The sequence below is a fragment of the Hoplias malabaricus genome, chromosome 6 (assembly GCF_029633855.1).
Source record: "Hoplias malabaricus isolate fHopMal1 chromosome 6, fHopMal1.hap1, whole genome shotgun sequence".
Classification (NCBI taxonomy): domain Eukaryota; kingdom Metazoa; phylum Chordata; class Actinopteri; order Characiformes; family Erythrinidae; genus Hoplias; species Hoplias malabaricus.
The window spans coordinates 2,689,399-2,706,823 of NC_089805.1; the positions used below are offsets into that span (position 1 = coordinate 2,689,399).

The 17,425-nt window shown below is 39.2% G+C and overlaps 1 protein-coding gene and 1 long non-coding RNA gene across 2 annotated transcripts in view; one reads left to right on the forward strand and one right to left on the reverse strand.

The window, feature by feature from the left end:
• zmp:0000000896 (caspase recruitment domain-containing protein 10) overlaps window positions 1-9,356 on the forward strand; it is a 36,996-nt gene extending 27,640 nt beyond the window's left edge. The window contains exons 18-24 of the mRNA XM_066673987.1: window positions 395-635; window positions 2,220-2,283; window positions 2,790-2,895; window positions 6,063-6,221; window positions 7,085-7,197; window positions 8,186-8,301; window positions 8,516-9,356. Coding sequence (XP_066530084.1) covers window positions 395-635; window positions 2,220-2,283; window positions 2,790-2,895; window positions 6,063-6,221; window positions 7,085-7,197; window positions 8,186-8,301; window positions 8,516-8,720 — 1,004 coding nt within the window. The 3' untranslated portion in view covers window positions 8,721-9,356. The remainder of the gene's footprint in view (window positions 1-394; window positions 636-2,219; window positions 2,284-2,789; window positions 2,896-6,062; window positions 6,222-7,084; window positions 7,198-8,185; window positions 8,302-8,515) is intronic.
• Window positions 7,452-9,404, reverse strand: LOC136699356 (uncharacterized). The gene is made up of 4 exons (XR_010803639.1): window positions 9,350-9,404; window positions 8,548-8,692; window positions 8,389-8,447; window positions 7,452-8,273 (listed from the first exon to the last, which is right to left on the reverse strand). It is a non-coding gene; the product is annotated as an uncharacterized lncRNA (long non-coding RNA).
• Between the last annotated feature and the right edge of the window lie 8,021 nt (window positions 9,405-17,425).

The following is a 17,425-nucleotide window of genomic DNA, read 5'->3' on the forward strand; positions in this document are numbered from 1 at the left end:
CTGGAGCTGTGTGGCTGCGACACCAGCCGTCCAATACCATTTCAGACCCCAGTTAAAAGTGGACCATACCATTTTCTCGTCTTGTCTGCTTGCCTCATTTCCATCATTGGTTGTGTCTTTATTAATTTGCCATTATGCATCCAGAGAAGTCACTGTATGTTAATGTAAGGAGCTACTATCTAGCTTGTTTAATAGAGTTTATTTACTCTTTATTGCCTTATGAGTTTCTGAATTATGTTGTGTTATTATTACTATCATCCTGCAAAAATACATTACAGATATTTTACTGGAGAAAAACAATGGATCATGTCAATTAATGATTAATTTATTTAAATAACCACACCAGGTAAAACCAACTCAGCTCTCTCTCTCTCTCTCTCTCTCTCTCTCGCAGGTTATTCTCGTTTGAACACTGAACTCTCCTCTCCTTCCTTCACGGGCGCTGACTCATTTTACGTGCGTGTGAACCTTGACCTGTGTCCTTATGGTGACCCACCTTGTCTGCGTGTGAGCTGTAATGACATCCTGCATGTGACGGATACACGATACAATGGAAAATACCAGTGGCGCTGCACACGCTTGGATACATGCTCCGCTAAAGAACTACAGGCTGGAGCTGTGCCAAATTACAGCAGGTGGACACACACATGTGCATTATATTGACATGAATATATTGCAGATGCTGTAATCCAAGGCAATATTTAACTGTGTTTCAATATAATTTTCAAACTGATTTTTATAACCATGTTATGGTTTTAGGTTAATGCATTAGGTGTCTTGCCTTAGGTGAAACTTTTAAGAGCGCAGTGTGGAGAGCAGCATTTCTCCAAAATCCCACTACATTTTTTATCTATTTATTTATGGTTACACTTCATTCATTCATTATCTGTAACCGCTTACCCAGTTCAGGGTCACGATGGGTCCAAAGCCTACCTGGAATCATTGGGCGCAAGGTGGGAATACACCCTGGAGGGGGCGCAAGTCCTTCACAGGGCAACACAGACACACACACACACACACACACACACTCACACCTACGGACACTTTTGATTCGCCAATCCACCTATCAACGTGTGTTTTTGGACTGTGAGAGGAAACCGGAGCACCCGGAGGAAACCCACGCAAACACAGAGAGAACACACCACACTCCTCACAGACAGTCACCTGGAGGAAACCCACGCAAACACAGAGAGAACACACCACACTCCTCACAGACAGTCACCCGGAGGAAACCCACGCAGACACAGAGAGAACACACCACACTCCTCACAGGCAGTCACCCAGAGGAAACCCACGCAGACACAGAGAGAACACACCACACTCCTCACAGACAGTCACCCGGAGGAAACCCACGCAGGCACAGGGAGAACACACCACACTCCTCACAGGCAGTCACCCAGAGGAAACCCACGCAGACACAGAGAGAACACACCACACTCCTCACAGGCAGTCACCCGGAGCAGGAATCGAACCCACACCCTCCAGGTCCCTGGAGCTGTGTGACTGCGACACTACCTGCTGCACCACTGTGCCGCCCTATGGTTACATAGCTATGGTATATAGCTCATATATAACCAAGGACTCTTTACAATCAACACTGCTCAGAACGCCATTCCATTCAACACTCAATCCACACACACACTGGCGAGAAGCAGCAGCCAAACGCACACAGGTTACTCTCAAACAGGAATGACCGTCCACCTGAAGGTCTAGGTTTAAAATGGTCTCCACATTGCCTTTATCACATATCTCTTATTATTATTATTGTTGCATTTTAGAAAAAATACTAACTTTTCTGGGGAATAGGCTTGTGAACGCTAAATTGTTGCTACAACTGCTAATTCATCCTCATGGCTGAGGGTATGTGGAGGTTTCACTTTTAAAAGGTAGGCTATAAGTTTAAAAGTAAATTTAAAGTTTAGTTTGAAAAAAAAAAACAATATAGAAATTGAATGGAATGACACAATAATAGAAGCATATAGCAACTATTTATTAATGTGTCCCTACAGCTGGCATCATGCAGATGGCACTTGATACACGCATTTTCTTTTAATATTACTCTAGATCCAATAAGAATTTAGTCCACCCTCTTAGTGAGTTACCTTGAAAAATGAGCGATATACAGCAAGTTGTTGAGGACATGTTAAGGAAATTATTGAAAGTAGACTTGGTACTGTCACGAACAGACATTTTAACACTCATATGTTTCTGTGTTTTAGGGCACAGCAGTTGATGTTGGTGAGACTGCGAACCATGACACAGGAGCATAAAGAAAAGAAGAAAGTAAGACATCTCTCTCTCTCTCTCTCTCTCTCTGTGTGTGTCTCTGTCTCTCTCTCTCTCTGTCTCTCTCTCTCTCTGTCTCTCTCTCTGTCTCTCTCTCTCTCTCTCTCTCTCTCTACGGTGTTTGTAGTGCATGTAATTGTTGAACTCACAATAACTCCCCCTGACTGTGATTGGTCCTAATCACAGTGAATGTGATCTTTCATCCATCAGTGATTGTATAGCTTTAGCTGCAACAAAAAATGACGATGCTGATTGTAAACACTGGTTCTAAATACATAATTGGGAACATTAAACAAAATGTGTATGGGATAAATTATTAATGCAGTTAATCCTTATTTACTATTTGCTGGATATTTATGAGTGCTGAACTACTCCCTACGAAACAGAATCACTGGACAGCAGCAGTTCTGTCTGTAATTGTACACCTGTTTATAGGGGACTCATTAAGGACCTATTTGACCGTGTTCTAGAGCAATAATTACTGTGTGTGTATGTCTCTATAGTTTTGCTATAAAAAAGGGACTGACCGTATCCGACTGGTGAAAGCCAACACTGCGACCAGCCGCAAGACTGACACCTTCTCCCCAGTCCTTTTCACATTTAACAACCGTAAGCCTTAACTACAGGCTTTCAAAGCCTTTCTATATATGTTTTTCTGTAGTGTGGAGTCAGTGTCTTGTTTAAAAAAAACATAGATACTTTTATGTTTAGTGATTGCAATATTTCTGCATGGAAAATACTTTACAATAACATTTCACCTAGTTACTGCTGATTTTTGATACTTAAATCTCATTGTTATTGAAGTTACCGCTTTCATGTTTTAAATTTACTTTGAAGTTTAATTTGCCAAATAAATATCAAATGTGAAATTCAAAAAGTTTTTATACCCTTTCACTTTTTTCAAAATTTTCATGCAAAAAATCCTCAATTCTGTGCTTTTTTGCAAGTTTTCTGCAAGTTTTTCTTTACACTTTGTCATTAGCTTTTTTAGTATTTGTACAAAACAACAACAGAAGGAAAATCAACATTCCACACTTTTTTCACTCTTAGGACAATTATTCCACAAATTAACCCCCTTGATGGATATACAGTGGAACCTCTACTAACGAACTTTCCAAGATATGAACCGAGCATTTGAATATTTTTTGCCTCCACCAACGAACCACGACTCTAGAAACGAACCCGAGCCTCCTCCGAGCCGGCGGCTGGAAATGTTCACTGACCCCAATAGGCGAGTCTCCCAGCGCCCCCAGACTTGAGTGAGCTTTTAAGATTAGCACATTGTAGCTTTAGCAATTTAGCATTTGTGTAAATAGCAGACTATCGAAATTGGTGCTAAGTTAAGCCGTATCTACGCTTCGTCTCCCCACATTCACCGCCTACTCTCCGTTATTCCACCCCACCCCCCCCCACCTCCCGTCATACAGCCAGTGCCTGTGTTACTGCTCCAGCCAGTCGTCACGTCTTCAAGGTAGTGTAGCCACTTACAACTTTATTATTTCTGTTTTATTACTGTTACCACTGTATTTCTTATTTATTTTTAGTAACGCTACATGTATTTTTTTACTAATTTGAGAGTGTTGTAAACATATATCAGTGCAAAAAGGGTGACTCTCGGGGTGGAGGCTGGAACGCATTAATTGCTTTTCCATTATTTTAAATGGGGAAAACTGACTCGAGAAACTAACTTTTCCACTTACGAACCGGGTCACAGAACGGATCAAGTTCGTAGGTAGAGGTTCCACTGTATATCTATTTTTTTTTTATTTGTCCTTACTCTTGTATTTGTAAACATACCGAGTTCATATTTGCTTTTTTTTAATTTCAAACAACTTATGAACAATTGGGAAGTAAATTGTATTGTGCTTTGTACATTGTTTGTGCGGTATTAAAGTTAACTAGGACACTCTTTCCATTTCCACATTATTGGTCGTAATTTTAACTTCATTCTTGATTTGTCGTATTATGAATATTATCCATCCATCCATCCATTATCTGTAACCGCTTATCCAATTTAGGGTCGCGGGGGGTCCAGAGCCTACCTGGAATCATCGGGCGCAAGGCAGGAATACACCCTGGAGGGGACGCCAGTCCTTCACAGGGCAACACAGACACACACACATTCACACCTACGGACACTTTCGAGTTGCCAATCCACCTGCAACGTGTGTTTTTGGACTGTGGGAGGAAACCGGAGCACCCGGAGGAAACCCACGCGGACACGGGGAGAACACACCAACTCCTCACAGACAGTCACCCGGAGCGGGAATCGAACCCACAACCTCCAGGCCCCTGGAGCTGTGTGACTGCGACACTACCTGCTGCGCCACCGTGCCGCCCATGAATATTATAAATTAGTTTTATTTAAATTCAGTGATAACTTCTTAGTATCAAGCAATTTCTTTAATACTTCCAATTCACTTTCCATTGCATTCAGAAGCTGTCCCAAATGTATCCCAGTGCAATATAAATGTGTGCCATCGGCATAAAAAACAACCTTTAACAAATTAAGACACTTTACAGATGTCATTTATATACAGTCATGGCTGAAAGTGTTAGCGCCTCTGAAATTGGCCAGAAAATGAAGTAATTCTCCCAGAAAACTATTGCAGTAAAAAATTTTTTGTTATACATATGTTTATTATCCTTTGTGTGCATTGGAAAAACACAAATATAATTTGACACAAAATTACTGGCACACTTAGTTTTAAACATGTGATGCTCATTTAACATAATCAGGAAGTTTACAGCCCATGGCACTGTAGCTAATCTCCCTGGACGTGGACGGAAGAGAAAAATTGATGAAAGGATAGTCCGGATAGTGGATAAGCAGCTTCAGTCAAGTTCCAAAGAAATTCAAGCTGTCCTGTAGGCTCAGGATGCATCAGTGCCAGCGTGAACTATCCGTCAATATTTGAATGGAATGAAATGCTATGGCAGGAGACCCAGGAGGACCCCACTGCTGACACAATGTATGGCCCAGTGACAGAAAGCCATGTGTCTTCCAGCAGGACACTGGGGGTCTCTTACTTCAAAAAGCACCCAGAAATAGATGGAAACAAAGCGCTGGTGAGTTCTGAAGTGGCCAGCAATGGATTTAAATCCCATTGAACACATGTTGAGAGATCTTAAAATTGCTGTTGGGAGAAGGCGCCCTTGAAATGTGAGAGACCTGGAGCAATTTGCAAAAGAAGAGTGTGAAGAAATCATGCGTAATTGCGATAATTTTCTGGGATAAATACATCATTTTCTGGAAAAATTTCAGGGGTGCCAACATTTTCGGCCATGACTGTATAACAAACATAATTTTGGTCCTATCACTGAACCTTGTGGGACCCCACACGTGTAGTTTCCCTTCACAGTCTAAATATTTGCAGATGCAGTTTCTCATGGCTCACCCAGCAACGGGCAGAACAAGTTCAGGCTGAGATGCTTTGTTTTTCCCTATTTACTGAGCTATGGCTGTGTACAAACACTGGAGCTTTTTCTAACTTGCAATCACACCAGGGAACTAGTAAACAGTTAGGACACATTTTAAAAAGTTTATGTACTTTTTTTTATTAAAGCCTTTTAGTTTAGTTGCATTTTCATTTAAGTGTCATAGCTCCAGTGCTGATCTAAAAGACTGTGACACCTAACACCTCAGTTAAATAGTGACACTAAAATTTAAGGAAGATTTTTTTGCAGACCCATTCAATTAAAAGGTTATACTCCCTGCTTGAGTATGCATGTGTTTCTGATTATATAAATATGTATTTGTGCTGTCTGGTGTTTAGGTCATGAGGAGCACCTGATTCCCTACAGTATAGTGCAGCCAGTGGAGGTCAAGTGTAAACGCCCTGTGTTGTTTTCCCCATCTCTACTTTCCCGCCGCCTCATAGAGAGACTACTGCAGCCTGCAGAGTCAGGATTACACTTTAATACTTGCCAGCCAGGTATACACACACACACACACACAAACACACACATGCAAAAAGAAATATCAAAAACAAAGTAATTTTTTGAATATGTCCAAATATGTAATTTACCATTTGTCCATAATTTCTGATACTATTCAAGGATAAAGAAAGTACTATCATTAACAAATATATAAGAAATATACAAGACATAATAGGGCAGTACGGTGGTGCAGCAGGTGAGTGTCGCAGTCACACAGCTCCAAGGACCTGGAAGTTGTGGGTTCGAGTTCTGGGTGATTGTCTGTGAGGACTGTGGTGTGTTCTCCCTGTGTCCGCGTGGGTTTCCTCCAGGTGACTGTCTGTGAGGAGTGTGGTGTGTTCTCCCTGTTTCTGTGTGGGTTTCCTCCGGGTGACTGTCTGTGAGGAGTGTGGTGTGTTCTCCCTGTGTCCACGTGGGTTTCCTCCGGGTGACTGTCTGTGAGGAGTGTGGTGTGTTCTCCCTGTGTCTGCGTGGGTTTTTAATCTGCATTCCAAGTCTGCAGGTGCAATCTAACTGATTTTAAATAATCTGTTATATATAGAGTACAGCTATATTACATATAACTACATCAATTTCTATATTATAATAAATATGATGTTCTATTTCAGCTATGTTGTGTTTACAGTTGTAATGCTGATCATTTTAATGAGATATTACTGAAGTATTTGATGTAATTTTAAAAATTGTTGGCCGTGTTGTGAGGCAAGTCCACTGATGATGATGAGGCAGTGTGCACAAACACAGATTTATTTGAATATATATTTGAATAACATCTGTGTTTAATGTTGTTTGGTTGCATTGTGTCTGCACTGGCGTATTGTTATTTGTGTACTGATATGCTGCTTTATGTGTCTTACAGAGCCAATAGCAGTCTGTGAACAGCAGGATAAGAGTGTGTTCCTGCTGGACTCTTCTAAACCAGAACTATCACTGGGAATTAGACTGAAGAGCATACAAGAGGTTATAAACCAGGTACAACTTAAAACATATTATTAATAATATAAATATAATATATACATTTATGCACGTTGATATTATTATGATTAATTTAAATATTGTTATTGTTTTTTGTAGTAGTATATATGCACTGTATGGCCAAAAAATGATTGACCCCCTTTATAATGTATGTAAATACATTAAGTTGAACCCTGTGTAAAACGTATGCAGTTTGTGTAATCTCCATAAACATAACATAAAATGGGATGCTCCGGAGCAGCTGCAAAAGAGTTCTAAGCATGGGCTAGAGGGGTGTAAAGCCACTTAGCACTGGACTGCATTCTCTGAAGTGCTTCAGTAACACTGAAATGAGTTGGAGACTATAGGATAGTGTGGAACTGCAGTTCTTTCTGGTTTGTTTATATTCAGAAGCTCTGCACCTCTTAAGGTGGAAAGGTATGGCTGAGGAGACAAACGACTATTGTTTGGACGTGGCTGAAGTTTAACTATTCACTACATTTTTATAACAGTTTGAATTACCACAGAATCTCATTTGTAATTTGAGTTTGTTTCGTTTTGTAACACTTTGGGTCTGTATTTACTTTCATGCAGCTAGCAGTCTCCCGTATTTTATATGGGTTCTTATCTAAAAAATCTGAAACAGCAAAAAAAATCAATCACCCACCTCAGGAGCAGGAATAAATCAATGTCCTCATCTCTTTTCATGATTTTCAACATTTGGAGTGCTTTGTGCCATTCCATTGCCATGAGCAGAGAAAGCAATCCTAGCATGTCTGACCGAGCCACTTTGTTTTTTTTTTTACTCATATACTGACACTAGAGTTTCTTAAACACATTAGACCAGTTTTCCAGCTAGCAAATGGTGAGGAAACATCTTCTGAATTTTATAACAATTGTTTTTTTTTATTACAATCAAGAATGTTGCCTTTTAATGTTAACTTGTAGTAAGTTTATAGATAAACACAAAATCATACTGCATATAACATACTATTGTCTGTGTCAGGACAAGCACTGTCTACTGGAGCTGGGACTGAACAGTGTTGAGTCTCTTCTAAAGCAGGGACTGTATCCTATCGTCATCCACATTAAGCCTAAAGACAAGAAGGGAAGGAAATTCCGGTATGTAATTTCATATAATTTACTATGATAAGTAATTAAAAACAGTTTTTAAAAAATACAGCAGATTAATTGCTTAAGAGGAAAAACCTGATCCTTTTTTTCACCGGGGCTTGCGTAATTGTTTTCTGAAACTCTATGCGGCAATGCTGACGAAATAAACAAAATATTCTTTAGTAATCAGTATTATCGAACTGAACTGTATCTCTCTATGCAGTAAGCTGCTGTCATGCAGTGGGGAAGACAAACCGATGTTGGAGTTGGAAACTGATGAGCTACAGCTGGAGACCCTGCCACTGCTTCACTGCACAGTGGAACCCAGCACATGGAGCTCCACTGAGGAGCTTCTCACCACGGTGCGCAACACCATCTACAGCCAGCAGGGGGCAGTGGCCTGGGTAGAAATGGACAGACTGCAGTAAACCAGGTGTTATCAGAGTTAGTTGTGGGGGCTACATCCAGAAATATTTTTTGATAATGCTTCTGTCCTTCCCCTTTCCTTCCTCCTTCTACTCCTGCTCCAGAAAGAACAAGCAGTTGCAAGTGAAACACTCAGCCATGGGCTGTGTCTGAAACAACTATTATGCTGCCTTCTAAAGCAGTGTTGTGTGGGATGAAATTGCAGAGTCATGTCTAAATTGAATGCTTGTATAAAGCGCTGTGTGCGTCTTGTTCCAGTACCTTTTAAATGTGTAATTATTCCAGTGAGTGAGCGAACGTTAGCATAACGTTAGCATACATGTGCCTTTAAATCCTGTCGCTATGGTGACTCAGCTACACCTTCATTTCTAAACGCTGCCTTCTAAAGCACTAACATGTAGGAAAGCAAGGTATTGAGGTTGTAGTCTTCTGTTTCAAAAACAAAGCCATGTTCTCTTGAAGGCATGACCCTTAACATAACCCCTCTGGCAGCTAACCACACTTCTAAGTACAAAATACACAGCATATTGATAAAAAAAAATTATAAAACCATACTTTTTACTTTTCTAGACATGTAGCAAACTGAAAATGTGCGTGATGTTGACTCATATCCCACATGATGAGAACTTACCTCAAATCCTACAGCACTGGGACAGCCAGTAAAATGGCTTAAACAGCACTGTTTCCGGGTCACTGAGGACAGGGGAAAAAAACAGGAAATGCATTAACTTATTGGTTTCTGGGTGCAACATTTTCCCACTTCATATTTATACAAAATGTCAAAACGCACAATTGTCAATGACTCTCTGGGCTAAAGTGTTAAAAAATATATTCTCTATATATGTTTTCAGTTACTCTTTATGTTTGGTATTGGTTTAAAAAAGGCTTAACAGGCCAATAGTTCTAATAACTGGCTGCCTTTTGTTCTTCTTAGTATTATTATTATAATTAATCTATGACAATGGTATTATAATTAAGACTATGGTGATGTGAGCATATTCCAGAGCACCTTAATTGTGTATTATTAATCATTATCTTGTACACAGCCTGGAGCTGAGCTGATTTCTGCATTAGATTAACCCTAAAATATAAACTTGTGATTTCTAACTGTTATCTCAGCATGGGTTTATTAACAGATTTGTTAATAGACTGTTTCTACCCTTTTAGACTGAGCCTAATGAAATCTATGATTACTGTAGCAAAGCACTAACTATAGGTTATAATATTGATATACCTTGTGCTAAAGATAATGTAGCAAATAAATAGGGTCTAGACCGTGTTTATTGCTCTAGTTATTATTTAGGTGGGAGTTCAACTTCATGCATTATTTAGTGGCTGAGTGCAGAGTGGTTTCTGGTGAAAGGGTTAGTTGTAAAGAGATGTACTGACTCTATACAGTGGTGAAAATAAGAGTCAGATATAGAAGGTTTATCAGCCATTTATTAAACCACTATTTAACTACATATGTCTACTGGTATTTATATGGCATGTTGTAAAACTGAAATAAAGATAACTTTCCACCCCCCGTTAACAATTCAGATGCAATATATATATTTTAATTCTACATTTCATATTGAACCACTCTGAATAAAGATGTAAGGAACACTTCAATTTCCATGAATGGAAGTAGTAACCATGTAAGAGTTTGCTAACAGCAATGTAATACAGGCTTTGTAATTGACACTTAATATAGCGTTCCTAAGTTCCTAGTCAATTACCAAGGAAGCTGTTTAATTTTCATTCATTCATTCATTATCTGTAAGTGCTTATCCAGTTCAGGGTCGCAGTGGGTCGAGAGCCTACCTGGAATTATTGGGCGCAGGGCAGGAATACACCCTGGAGGGGGCGCCAGTCCTTCATAGGGCAACACACACATTCACTCACACACTCACACCTACGGACACTTTTGAGTTGCCAATCCACCTACCAACGTGTGTTTTTGGACTGTGGGAGGAAACCCACACAGACACAGGGAGAACACACCAACTCCTCACAGACAATCACCCGGAGGAAACCCACGTGGACACATGGAGACACACTGCATGGGTTTCCTCCGGGTGACTGTCTGTGAGGAGTGTGGTGTGTTCTCCCTGTGTCTGCGTGGGTTTCCTCCGGGTGACTGTCTGTGAAGAGTGTGGTGTGTTCTCCCTGTGTCTGCGTGGCTTTCCTCCGGGTGACTGTCTGTGAGGAGTGTGGTGTGTTCTCCCTGTGTCTGCGTGGCTTTCCTCCGGGTGACTGTCTGTGAGGAGTGTGGTGTGTTCTCCCTGTGTCTGCGTGGCTTTCCTCCGGGTGCTCCGGTTTCCTCCCACGGTCCAAAAACACACGTTGGTAGGTGGATTGGCGAATCAAAAGTGTCCGTAGGCGTGAATGTGTGCATGTCACCCTGTGAAGGACTGGCGCCCCATCCAGGGTGTATTCCCAATGATTCCGGGTAGGCTCCGGACCCACCGTGACCCTGAACTGCATTAGCGGTTACAAACAATGAATGAAGAATAACTCAAAGTACTGCAAATTCATATTAATGCTCTTTTACACCTACATTCTTCGAAAAATGTATACATTATTTTTACTGAAGGTACAAATAATGTAAATGTACCTTTTAAAGGTATAACAGTGGTTTTAAAATCAGGATTTGTCCTAAAGGTACACTACATTCTCTTCTCCAGAAGGAGAGGTGAATACTTGTAAGATTTCATTATATAACTGTGTCAAATAAAACAATCCCTACATTTTAATTTACTACACCATTTGAATACAGCATCTGTCCTTCATATGATGTGTCAATTTCATTATGAGTGGACCAATATATATGCCCCAGAATTACTTGGAATTAACTTTTTTACATTGATTCCACTGAAAGTTTAGAAGGTTTTTTTTCCTTCTCCTGTAAAGTTGCTATTTTGGAAATACATGTTTTTAACTGGACAGCGATGACGTTCTATTAATGCTGGTCTAAGAGGCTGGCTGCAACTACAACTTGGCATCACAGTTTAGTCTGATCTGTCCTTTGATTCGCACACAAGTAGTAATACTATAACACATCTAAGAAAAAGAAATTGTGCTATTATCACTTCCGGTATGGATTATTGCAATGCCCTGTTCTCTGGATGTTTCAGAAAAAGCTTTTAAAAAGAAACCTCAGTTGATCCAGAAATCCACAGGTAGAGTTCTTACACGAACCAGGAAATTGGATCATATTAGACTGACACTGAAGCCCTAAATTGGCTGGCTATAAATGGCCCAGCTCCACAGTACTTGAGTGAATGACTTTAGTAACATGAACCATTACACCTACTTACAAGCCTACTGTGCAGTCTGATTATTCTTAAGCAACTTTATAGTGAGTGTTTGGGGTAATGATGTCCTATAACATCGCTTTTACTGAGAACGACACGTGTTCCACCAATTAAGCCTTCATAATGAAACAAATAGCCAATAAAAATAATCTACGTTTAATCCTATGTACAACAAGGCACTATGGTTTCTCAGTGACGTTAATTCGCCCCCCTGTGGACAAAGACCGTCCCTACACACGGCTGAATTCATATATTTTTTTTTCAAAAGCAAAAAATCGCTTTCTGCCAGTGTATTTTAGCAGTAATAAAGATCCCTAACAGGTTATGAACAATGAAATCATTGAGGTTATTACTGCCCCCGTGTGGAATAAACTGGTCACTTCACCGCCACTTCAACTGGTCAATTCATGTGGAAATATTTACCTATGGAAAAAGTAATAGTCGCTACGGACTGAACTGGAAACAGTCTCCCTGGAAACAGGATTGAAATAATAATAATAATAATAATAATGATTCATTACAATTTGAATTCAAATAAATCGTTTGGCAAGGGCTGGAATATGAAAGCAAATCTGTCTCATCAGACTTTGAAATATAACCACCTTTGAATTTGTGGCGCTGATTTTTTTTGCACAGAAATTATGGATCTGAATTATGTTGCTTTTGATTTAAGTCTTCAGATTTCCACCTCTGAATAATTTTCACTGAAATTATGCATTTGAATACAATTGCTTTTGAATTGAACTCGTGAATTTTCAAGAACACGTTTTCACTGTTATTATTCAAGGTTAATAAATTCAGATAAAAAAATTCAAGCTTAAAAAAATTCAAACAATATATTTCGAAGTTGCTCAAATTCGGTAGACGACATTCAGATCCCAAAATACGAGTTACAAAAAACTCAAGAGTTCACATCCGGGTCACCAAGGATGAGCAATCGATTCTGTCTCCGATCGAACCAACATCTAAACACGACGCTGAAGTTGGCTCCTTATTCGCCAGTTTCTTATTCGGATTTTCTGTTCCACCGTAAATGGTGCAGTAGTTGCATTCTGTCGCCGCTAGATGGCGAAATACGAACACAACTTCCATACCGTGGAAAAACTACACGTTTAGCTTCCTTCCGAGGATATTATCTCTATATTTTCAAAGCGTCTCAAAAATCTGAAAGTCTCACTGAAGACACAATATAACAGACTATTAATATCCTGAAGATGAAGGAATTTTTACTGTGGAATTTTTTTTATATAATTGCCCTATAAACGTAGCATTGGACATGACAGAATGTGTGGGGAAAATGTGCATTTGGCTAAATTCATTGGGCACTATCTCTTTATTTTCAAAGTGTCTCAAAAATCTGAAAGTCTCATTGAAGACACAATATAACAGACTATTAATATCCTGAAGATGAAGGAATGTAATTGTGGATTTTTTGTCACGGCCCTGTGAATATAGCAAGTGACATGATGAATATGTGGAACTTTGGGGTGTATGTCCTATGGCATTTATATTGTTTAATTGTCACATTATCAAGAATCTGAAATTGATTTTACAGAAGGTGTAGTACAAATATAATATCCCAAAGTGCAGTTTAATTCATAAAGTTGTGTTTGTTTAAACACTGAACGTCGGTGTGTGTATATTAACAACGTCTGGTTATTTCTAATATTATTATTATAAATATGTATATAGAAATTTGTGTTTGTAGATGATTTATTTGTTGTAACAGTGCTTCTTGGCAATAAATTTTATACCATTGGAAAGCCTGTTAATTTCCCTTTTCAATGGTGCCACATTTGTAAGGAACATGCATTTGTGGGGGGAGCAGTAGAGCTGAGTGTGTGGGTTGTGCCCATAAAAAAATTGCCATATCTTCTCTGCCAATATATTGTTATATTGTATCTTCAATTAGACTTTCAGATTTTTGAGACACTTTGAAAATAAAGAGATAATATCCGCGGAAGGAAGCTAAACGTGTAGTTTTTCCACGGTATGGATATTGTCTTAGTATTTCGCCATCTAGCGGCGACAGAATGCAACTACTGCACTATTTAAGGTGGAACAGAAAATCCGAATAAGAAACTGGCAAATAAGGAGCCAACTTCAGCGTCGTGGTTGGATGTCGGTTCGATTGGAGACAGAATCGATTGCTTATCCTTGGTGTCCCGGATGTGTATCTGAATTTTTTAACTCGTATTTTGGCATCTGAATTTGGCCTATCGAATTTGAGCAACTTCTAAATAAATAGTTTGAAACAAAAAGATGTATGAAGCAAAATATTCAGAGGTGGAAATCTGAAGACTTCAATTCAAAAGCAATAAAATTCAGAGGCATAATTCCAGTGCAAAAAAAACATCAATGCTACAAATACTGGAACCATATTCTGGGAGTAAAGGTTGAGGTGGAACAGGGTTCCTGCTCAGAACTTGAAAATTACTATAGTACTATCGTCATTTACTCTGTTTAAAAGAGATTGTGAAACAAATTGTGTGGTAAATCCACCTCTACACAGACATAGCCAATTCAGCCAATGGGAACCAGGTTACTCCCCTCCTGCAGCACTGAAGTTGACCTGGTGTAAACTAATGAACGATTGGTGTTTAATCAGATGATTGATGATAAAAACTGTAATAAAGGTTTATTTACAGCAGTCTGAAAAATAACTCTCTCACTGGGCAAAGCTGTTCTATCAGGTTTAAAAGAAATACCAAACAACATCAAAACTCTGTGCCATTTTGTAAAACTGACCTAAAAGAAAAATAGCCAAGGAACTCTCAGGCCTGTACCAGAGGGAAGGGACTGCGCTGAGAGGATGAGAACTGGGATAAGAAAACTGGACCCCCTACAAATAATCGGATGCTGTTGTGGTTATTCTTTTGTACTCCACTTCGGAACATTCATTCATTCATTATGAATTCATTATTCATTCATTCATTCATTATTAAACTGCTGGATGTCCAAGTGGTGTTCCGAAAATCAAGTGGGCTTTATAGACAATTGGTTACGTTTTGAGGGCAAGCCTGGTCTTATAGGTAGGGATGGTATCCACCCCACGCGGGAGGGTGCTGCCTTACTTTCTTGCAGTATAGCACATAGTCTTTTAGTTAGTCGGCAGAGTAGTGTAGATAGCTGCTGACAATCCAGAGCCGGGACCAGGCCGCAGACAGACAGGCTAAACCGACCGTCTGCGAACTGTCTTGAGGCGTCACCCAGGTTCAACTGTATTGAGACTGTGTCTTTTACTAAATGTAAAAGTAGAAAAACAAAATCAGCCTGTTTCAGCAACCTAATCAATATTAAATCATACACAACACCTAGCAGCAACACCTCAGAACTAAAATTTGGGTTACTCAACATAAGATCACTAAACTCAAAAGCACTCATCGTAAATGATATTATAAGTGATCATAAATTCAATGTTTTCTGTCTCACGGAAACGTGGGTTAAACCAAATGAATATTTAGCACTAAATGAAGCCACCCCCCTAGGCTATAATTATGCACATAGCCCAAGAATATCAGGCAAAGGAGGTGGAGTATGTGTAATTTACCAAAATACCCTAGAAATTAGTCTTAAACAATGTGACACCTTCTCTTCTTTTGAGGTTCTCTCCACTATTATTACAAATCCGGTCACAAAAAAGGACGCATTTTTATTATGCAACATTTACAGACCACCAGGGCCTTACTTAGAATTTCTGAAAGAATTCAGCAATTTTGCTACAAACCTAGCGGTGTGCAATCATAAAGTTATAATTGTAGGAGATTTCAATATCCATTTTGAGAAGGAAAGTGACCCACTAAAAAAGGCATTTACCTCAATCTTAGACTCTATTGGTATTACTCAAAATGTAACAGGGCCTACACATTACTGCAGCCACACTTTAGACTTAGTTCTGACACTAGGTCTTAACATTGACAAAATTAATATCTTACCGCAATCCTCAGCAATCTCCGATCATTACTTAATTTCATATGAGCTACGTTTTATCCATAATATATGTAAGAACCCTCGCTATTCTACAAGGCGTATAATAAAACCATCTACCGCCCTACAATTTATAGAAAACCTACCAGAACTATCGCCCCCAGTTCCAACTCCATCAGACCCAATGGACCTAGATGTACTAACTGACTACCTAGAAAATACCTGTCGATCTACTTTAGAAAAGGTAGCACCACTTAAACATAAAAGTATAAGACAGAAAAAGCTCGCACCATGGTATAACGATAAGACCCGTACTTTAAAACAAACATTACGAAAACTAGAGCGGAAATGGCGATCAACCAAGCTTGAAGTGTTTCATTCTGCCTGGAAGGACAGCCTTATAGAGTATAGAAATGCCCTCACTAAAGCTCGCTCAGCATATCTGGCCTCGCTGATCTCCAATAATAAAAATAATCCGAGAGCACTGTTTAGTGTGTTTTCTAGAATTACAAAAAATCAAGCAGGTTCTGAACAACTAATTCCAGCAACTCTCACCAGTAAAGATTTTATGGACTTTTTTAATAATAAAATTGAGAATATTAGACAACAAACTCTAGCCACAGGATCAAATCCATCCTGGCTGCCACCTGATGTGAATGAAATAAAACATAATATAACTGTAAAAGAAAGACTTGAAACCTTTTACCCACTCCCACAATTAGAACTAGAGAAGATTATCACCTCCGCAAACTGTACAACTTGCACACTTGACGCAATTCCCACAAAGTTGCTCAAAGAAGTACTACCAGCTATTATTGATCCTCTTTTAACTATAGTAAACTCATCGCTTAGTCTGGGCCATGTACCCAAAGCTTTTAAACTAGCAGTTATTAAACCTATGATCAAGAAACCAAATCTTGATGCTAGTACACTGTCTAATTACAGGCCTATTTCTAATTTGCCATTTCTGTCTAAGATCTTAGAAAGAGCTGTGGCCCAACAACTTAGTTCATATCTACATAAGAATCATATATATGAAAAATTCCAATCTGGATTCAGGCAACATCATAGTACAGAGACAGCGCTAGTCAAGATAACAAATGATCTTCTTCTTGCCTCTGATCAAGGCCACGTATCCCTGTTGGTGCTTCTTGACCTAAGCGCAGCCTTTGATACAATAGACCACAATATTCTCATAGAAAGGTTAGAAAACATGGTTGGAATCACAGGGACAGCCCTATTATGGTTCAAATCTTACTTAACGGAACGTTATCAATTCGTAAAAGTAAACAATCTAAATTCAAATTATTCTAAAGTAAGATTTGGAATTCCACAAGGCTCTATTTTAGGACCATTATTATTTACATTATACATGTTACCGCTAGGCACAGTTATAAGAAACCATGACATTAACTTTCACTGTTACGCAGACGACACACAATTGTATATTTCAGCCAAGCCCGATGACAAACACAGATTAAAGA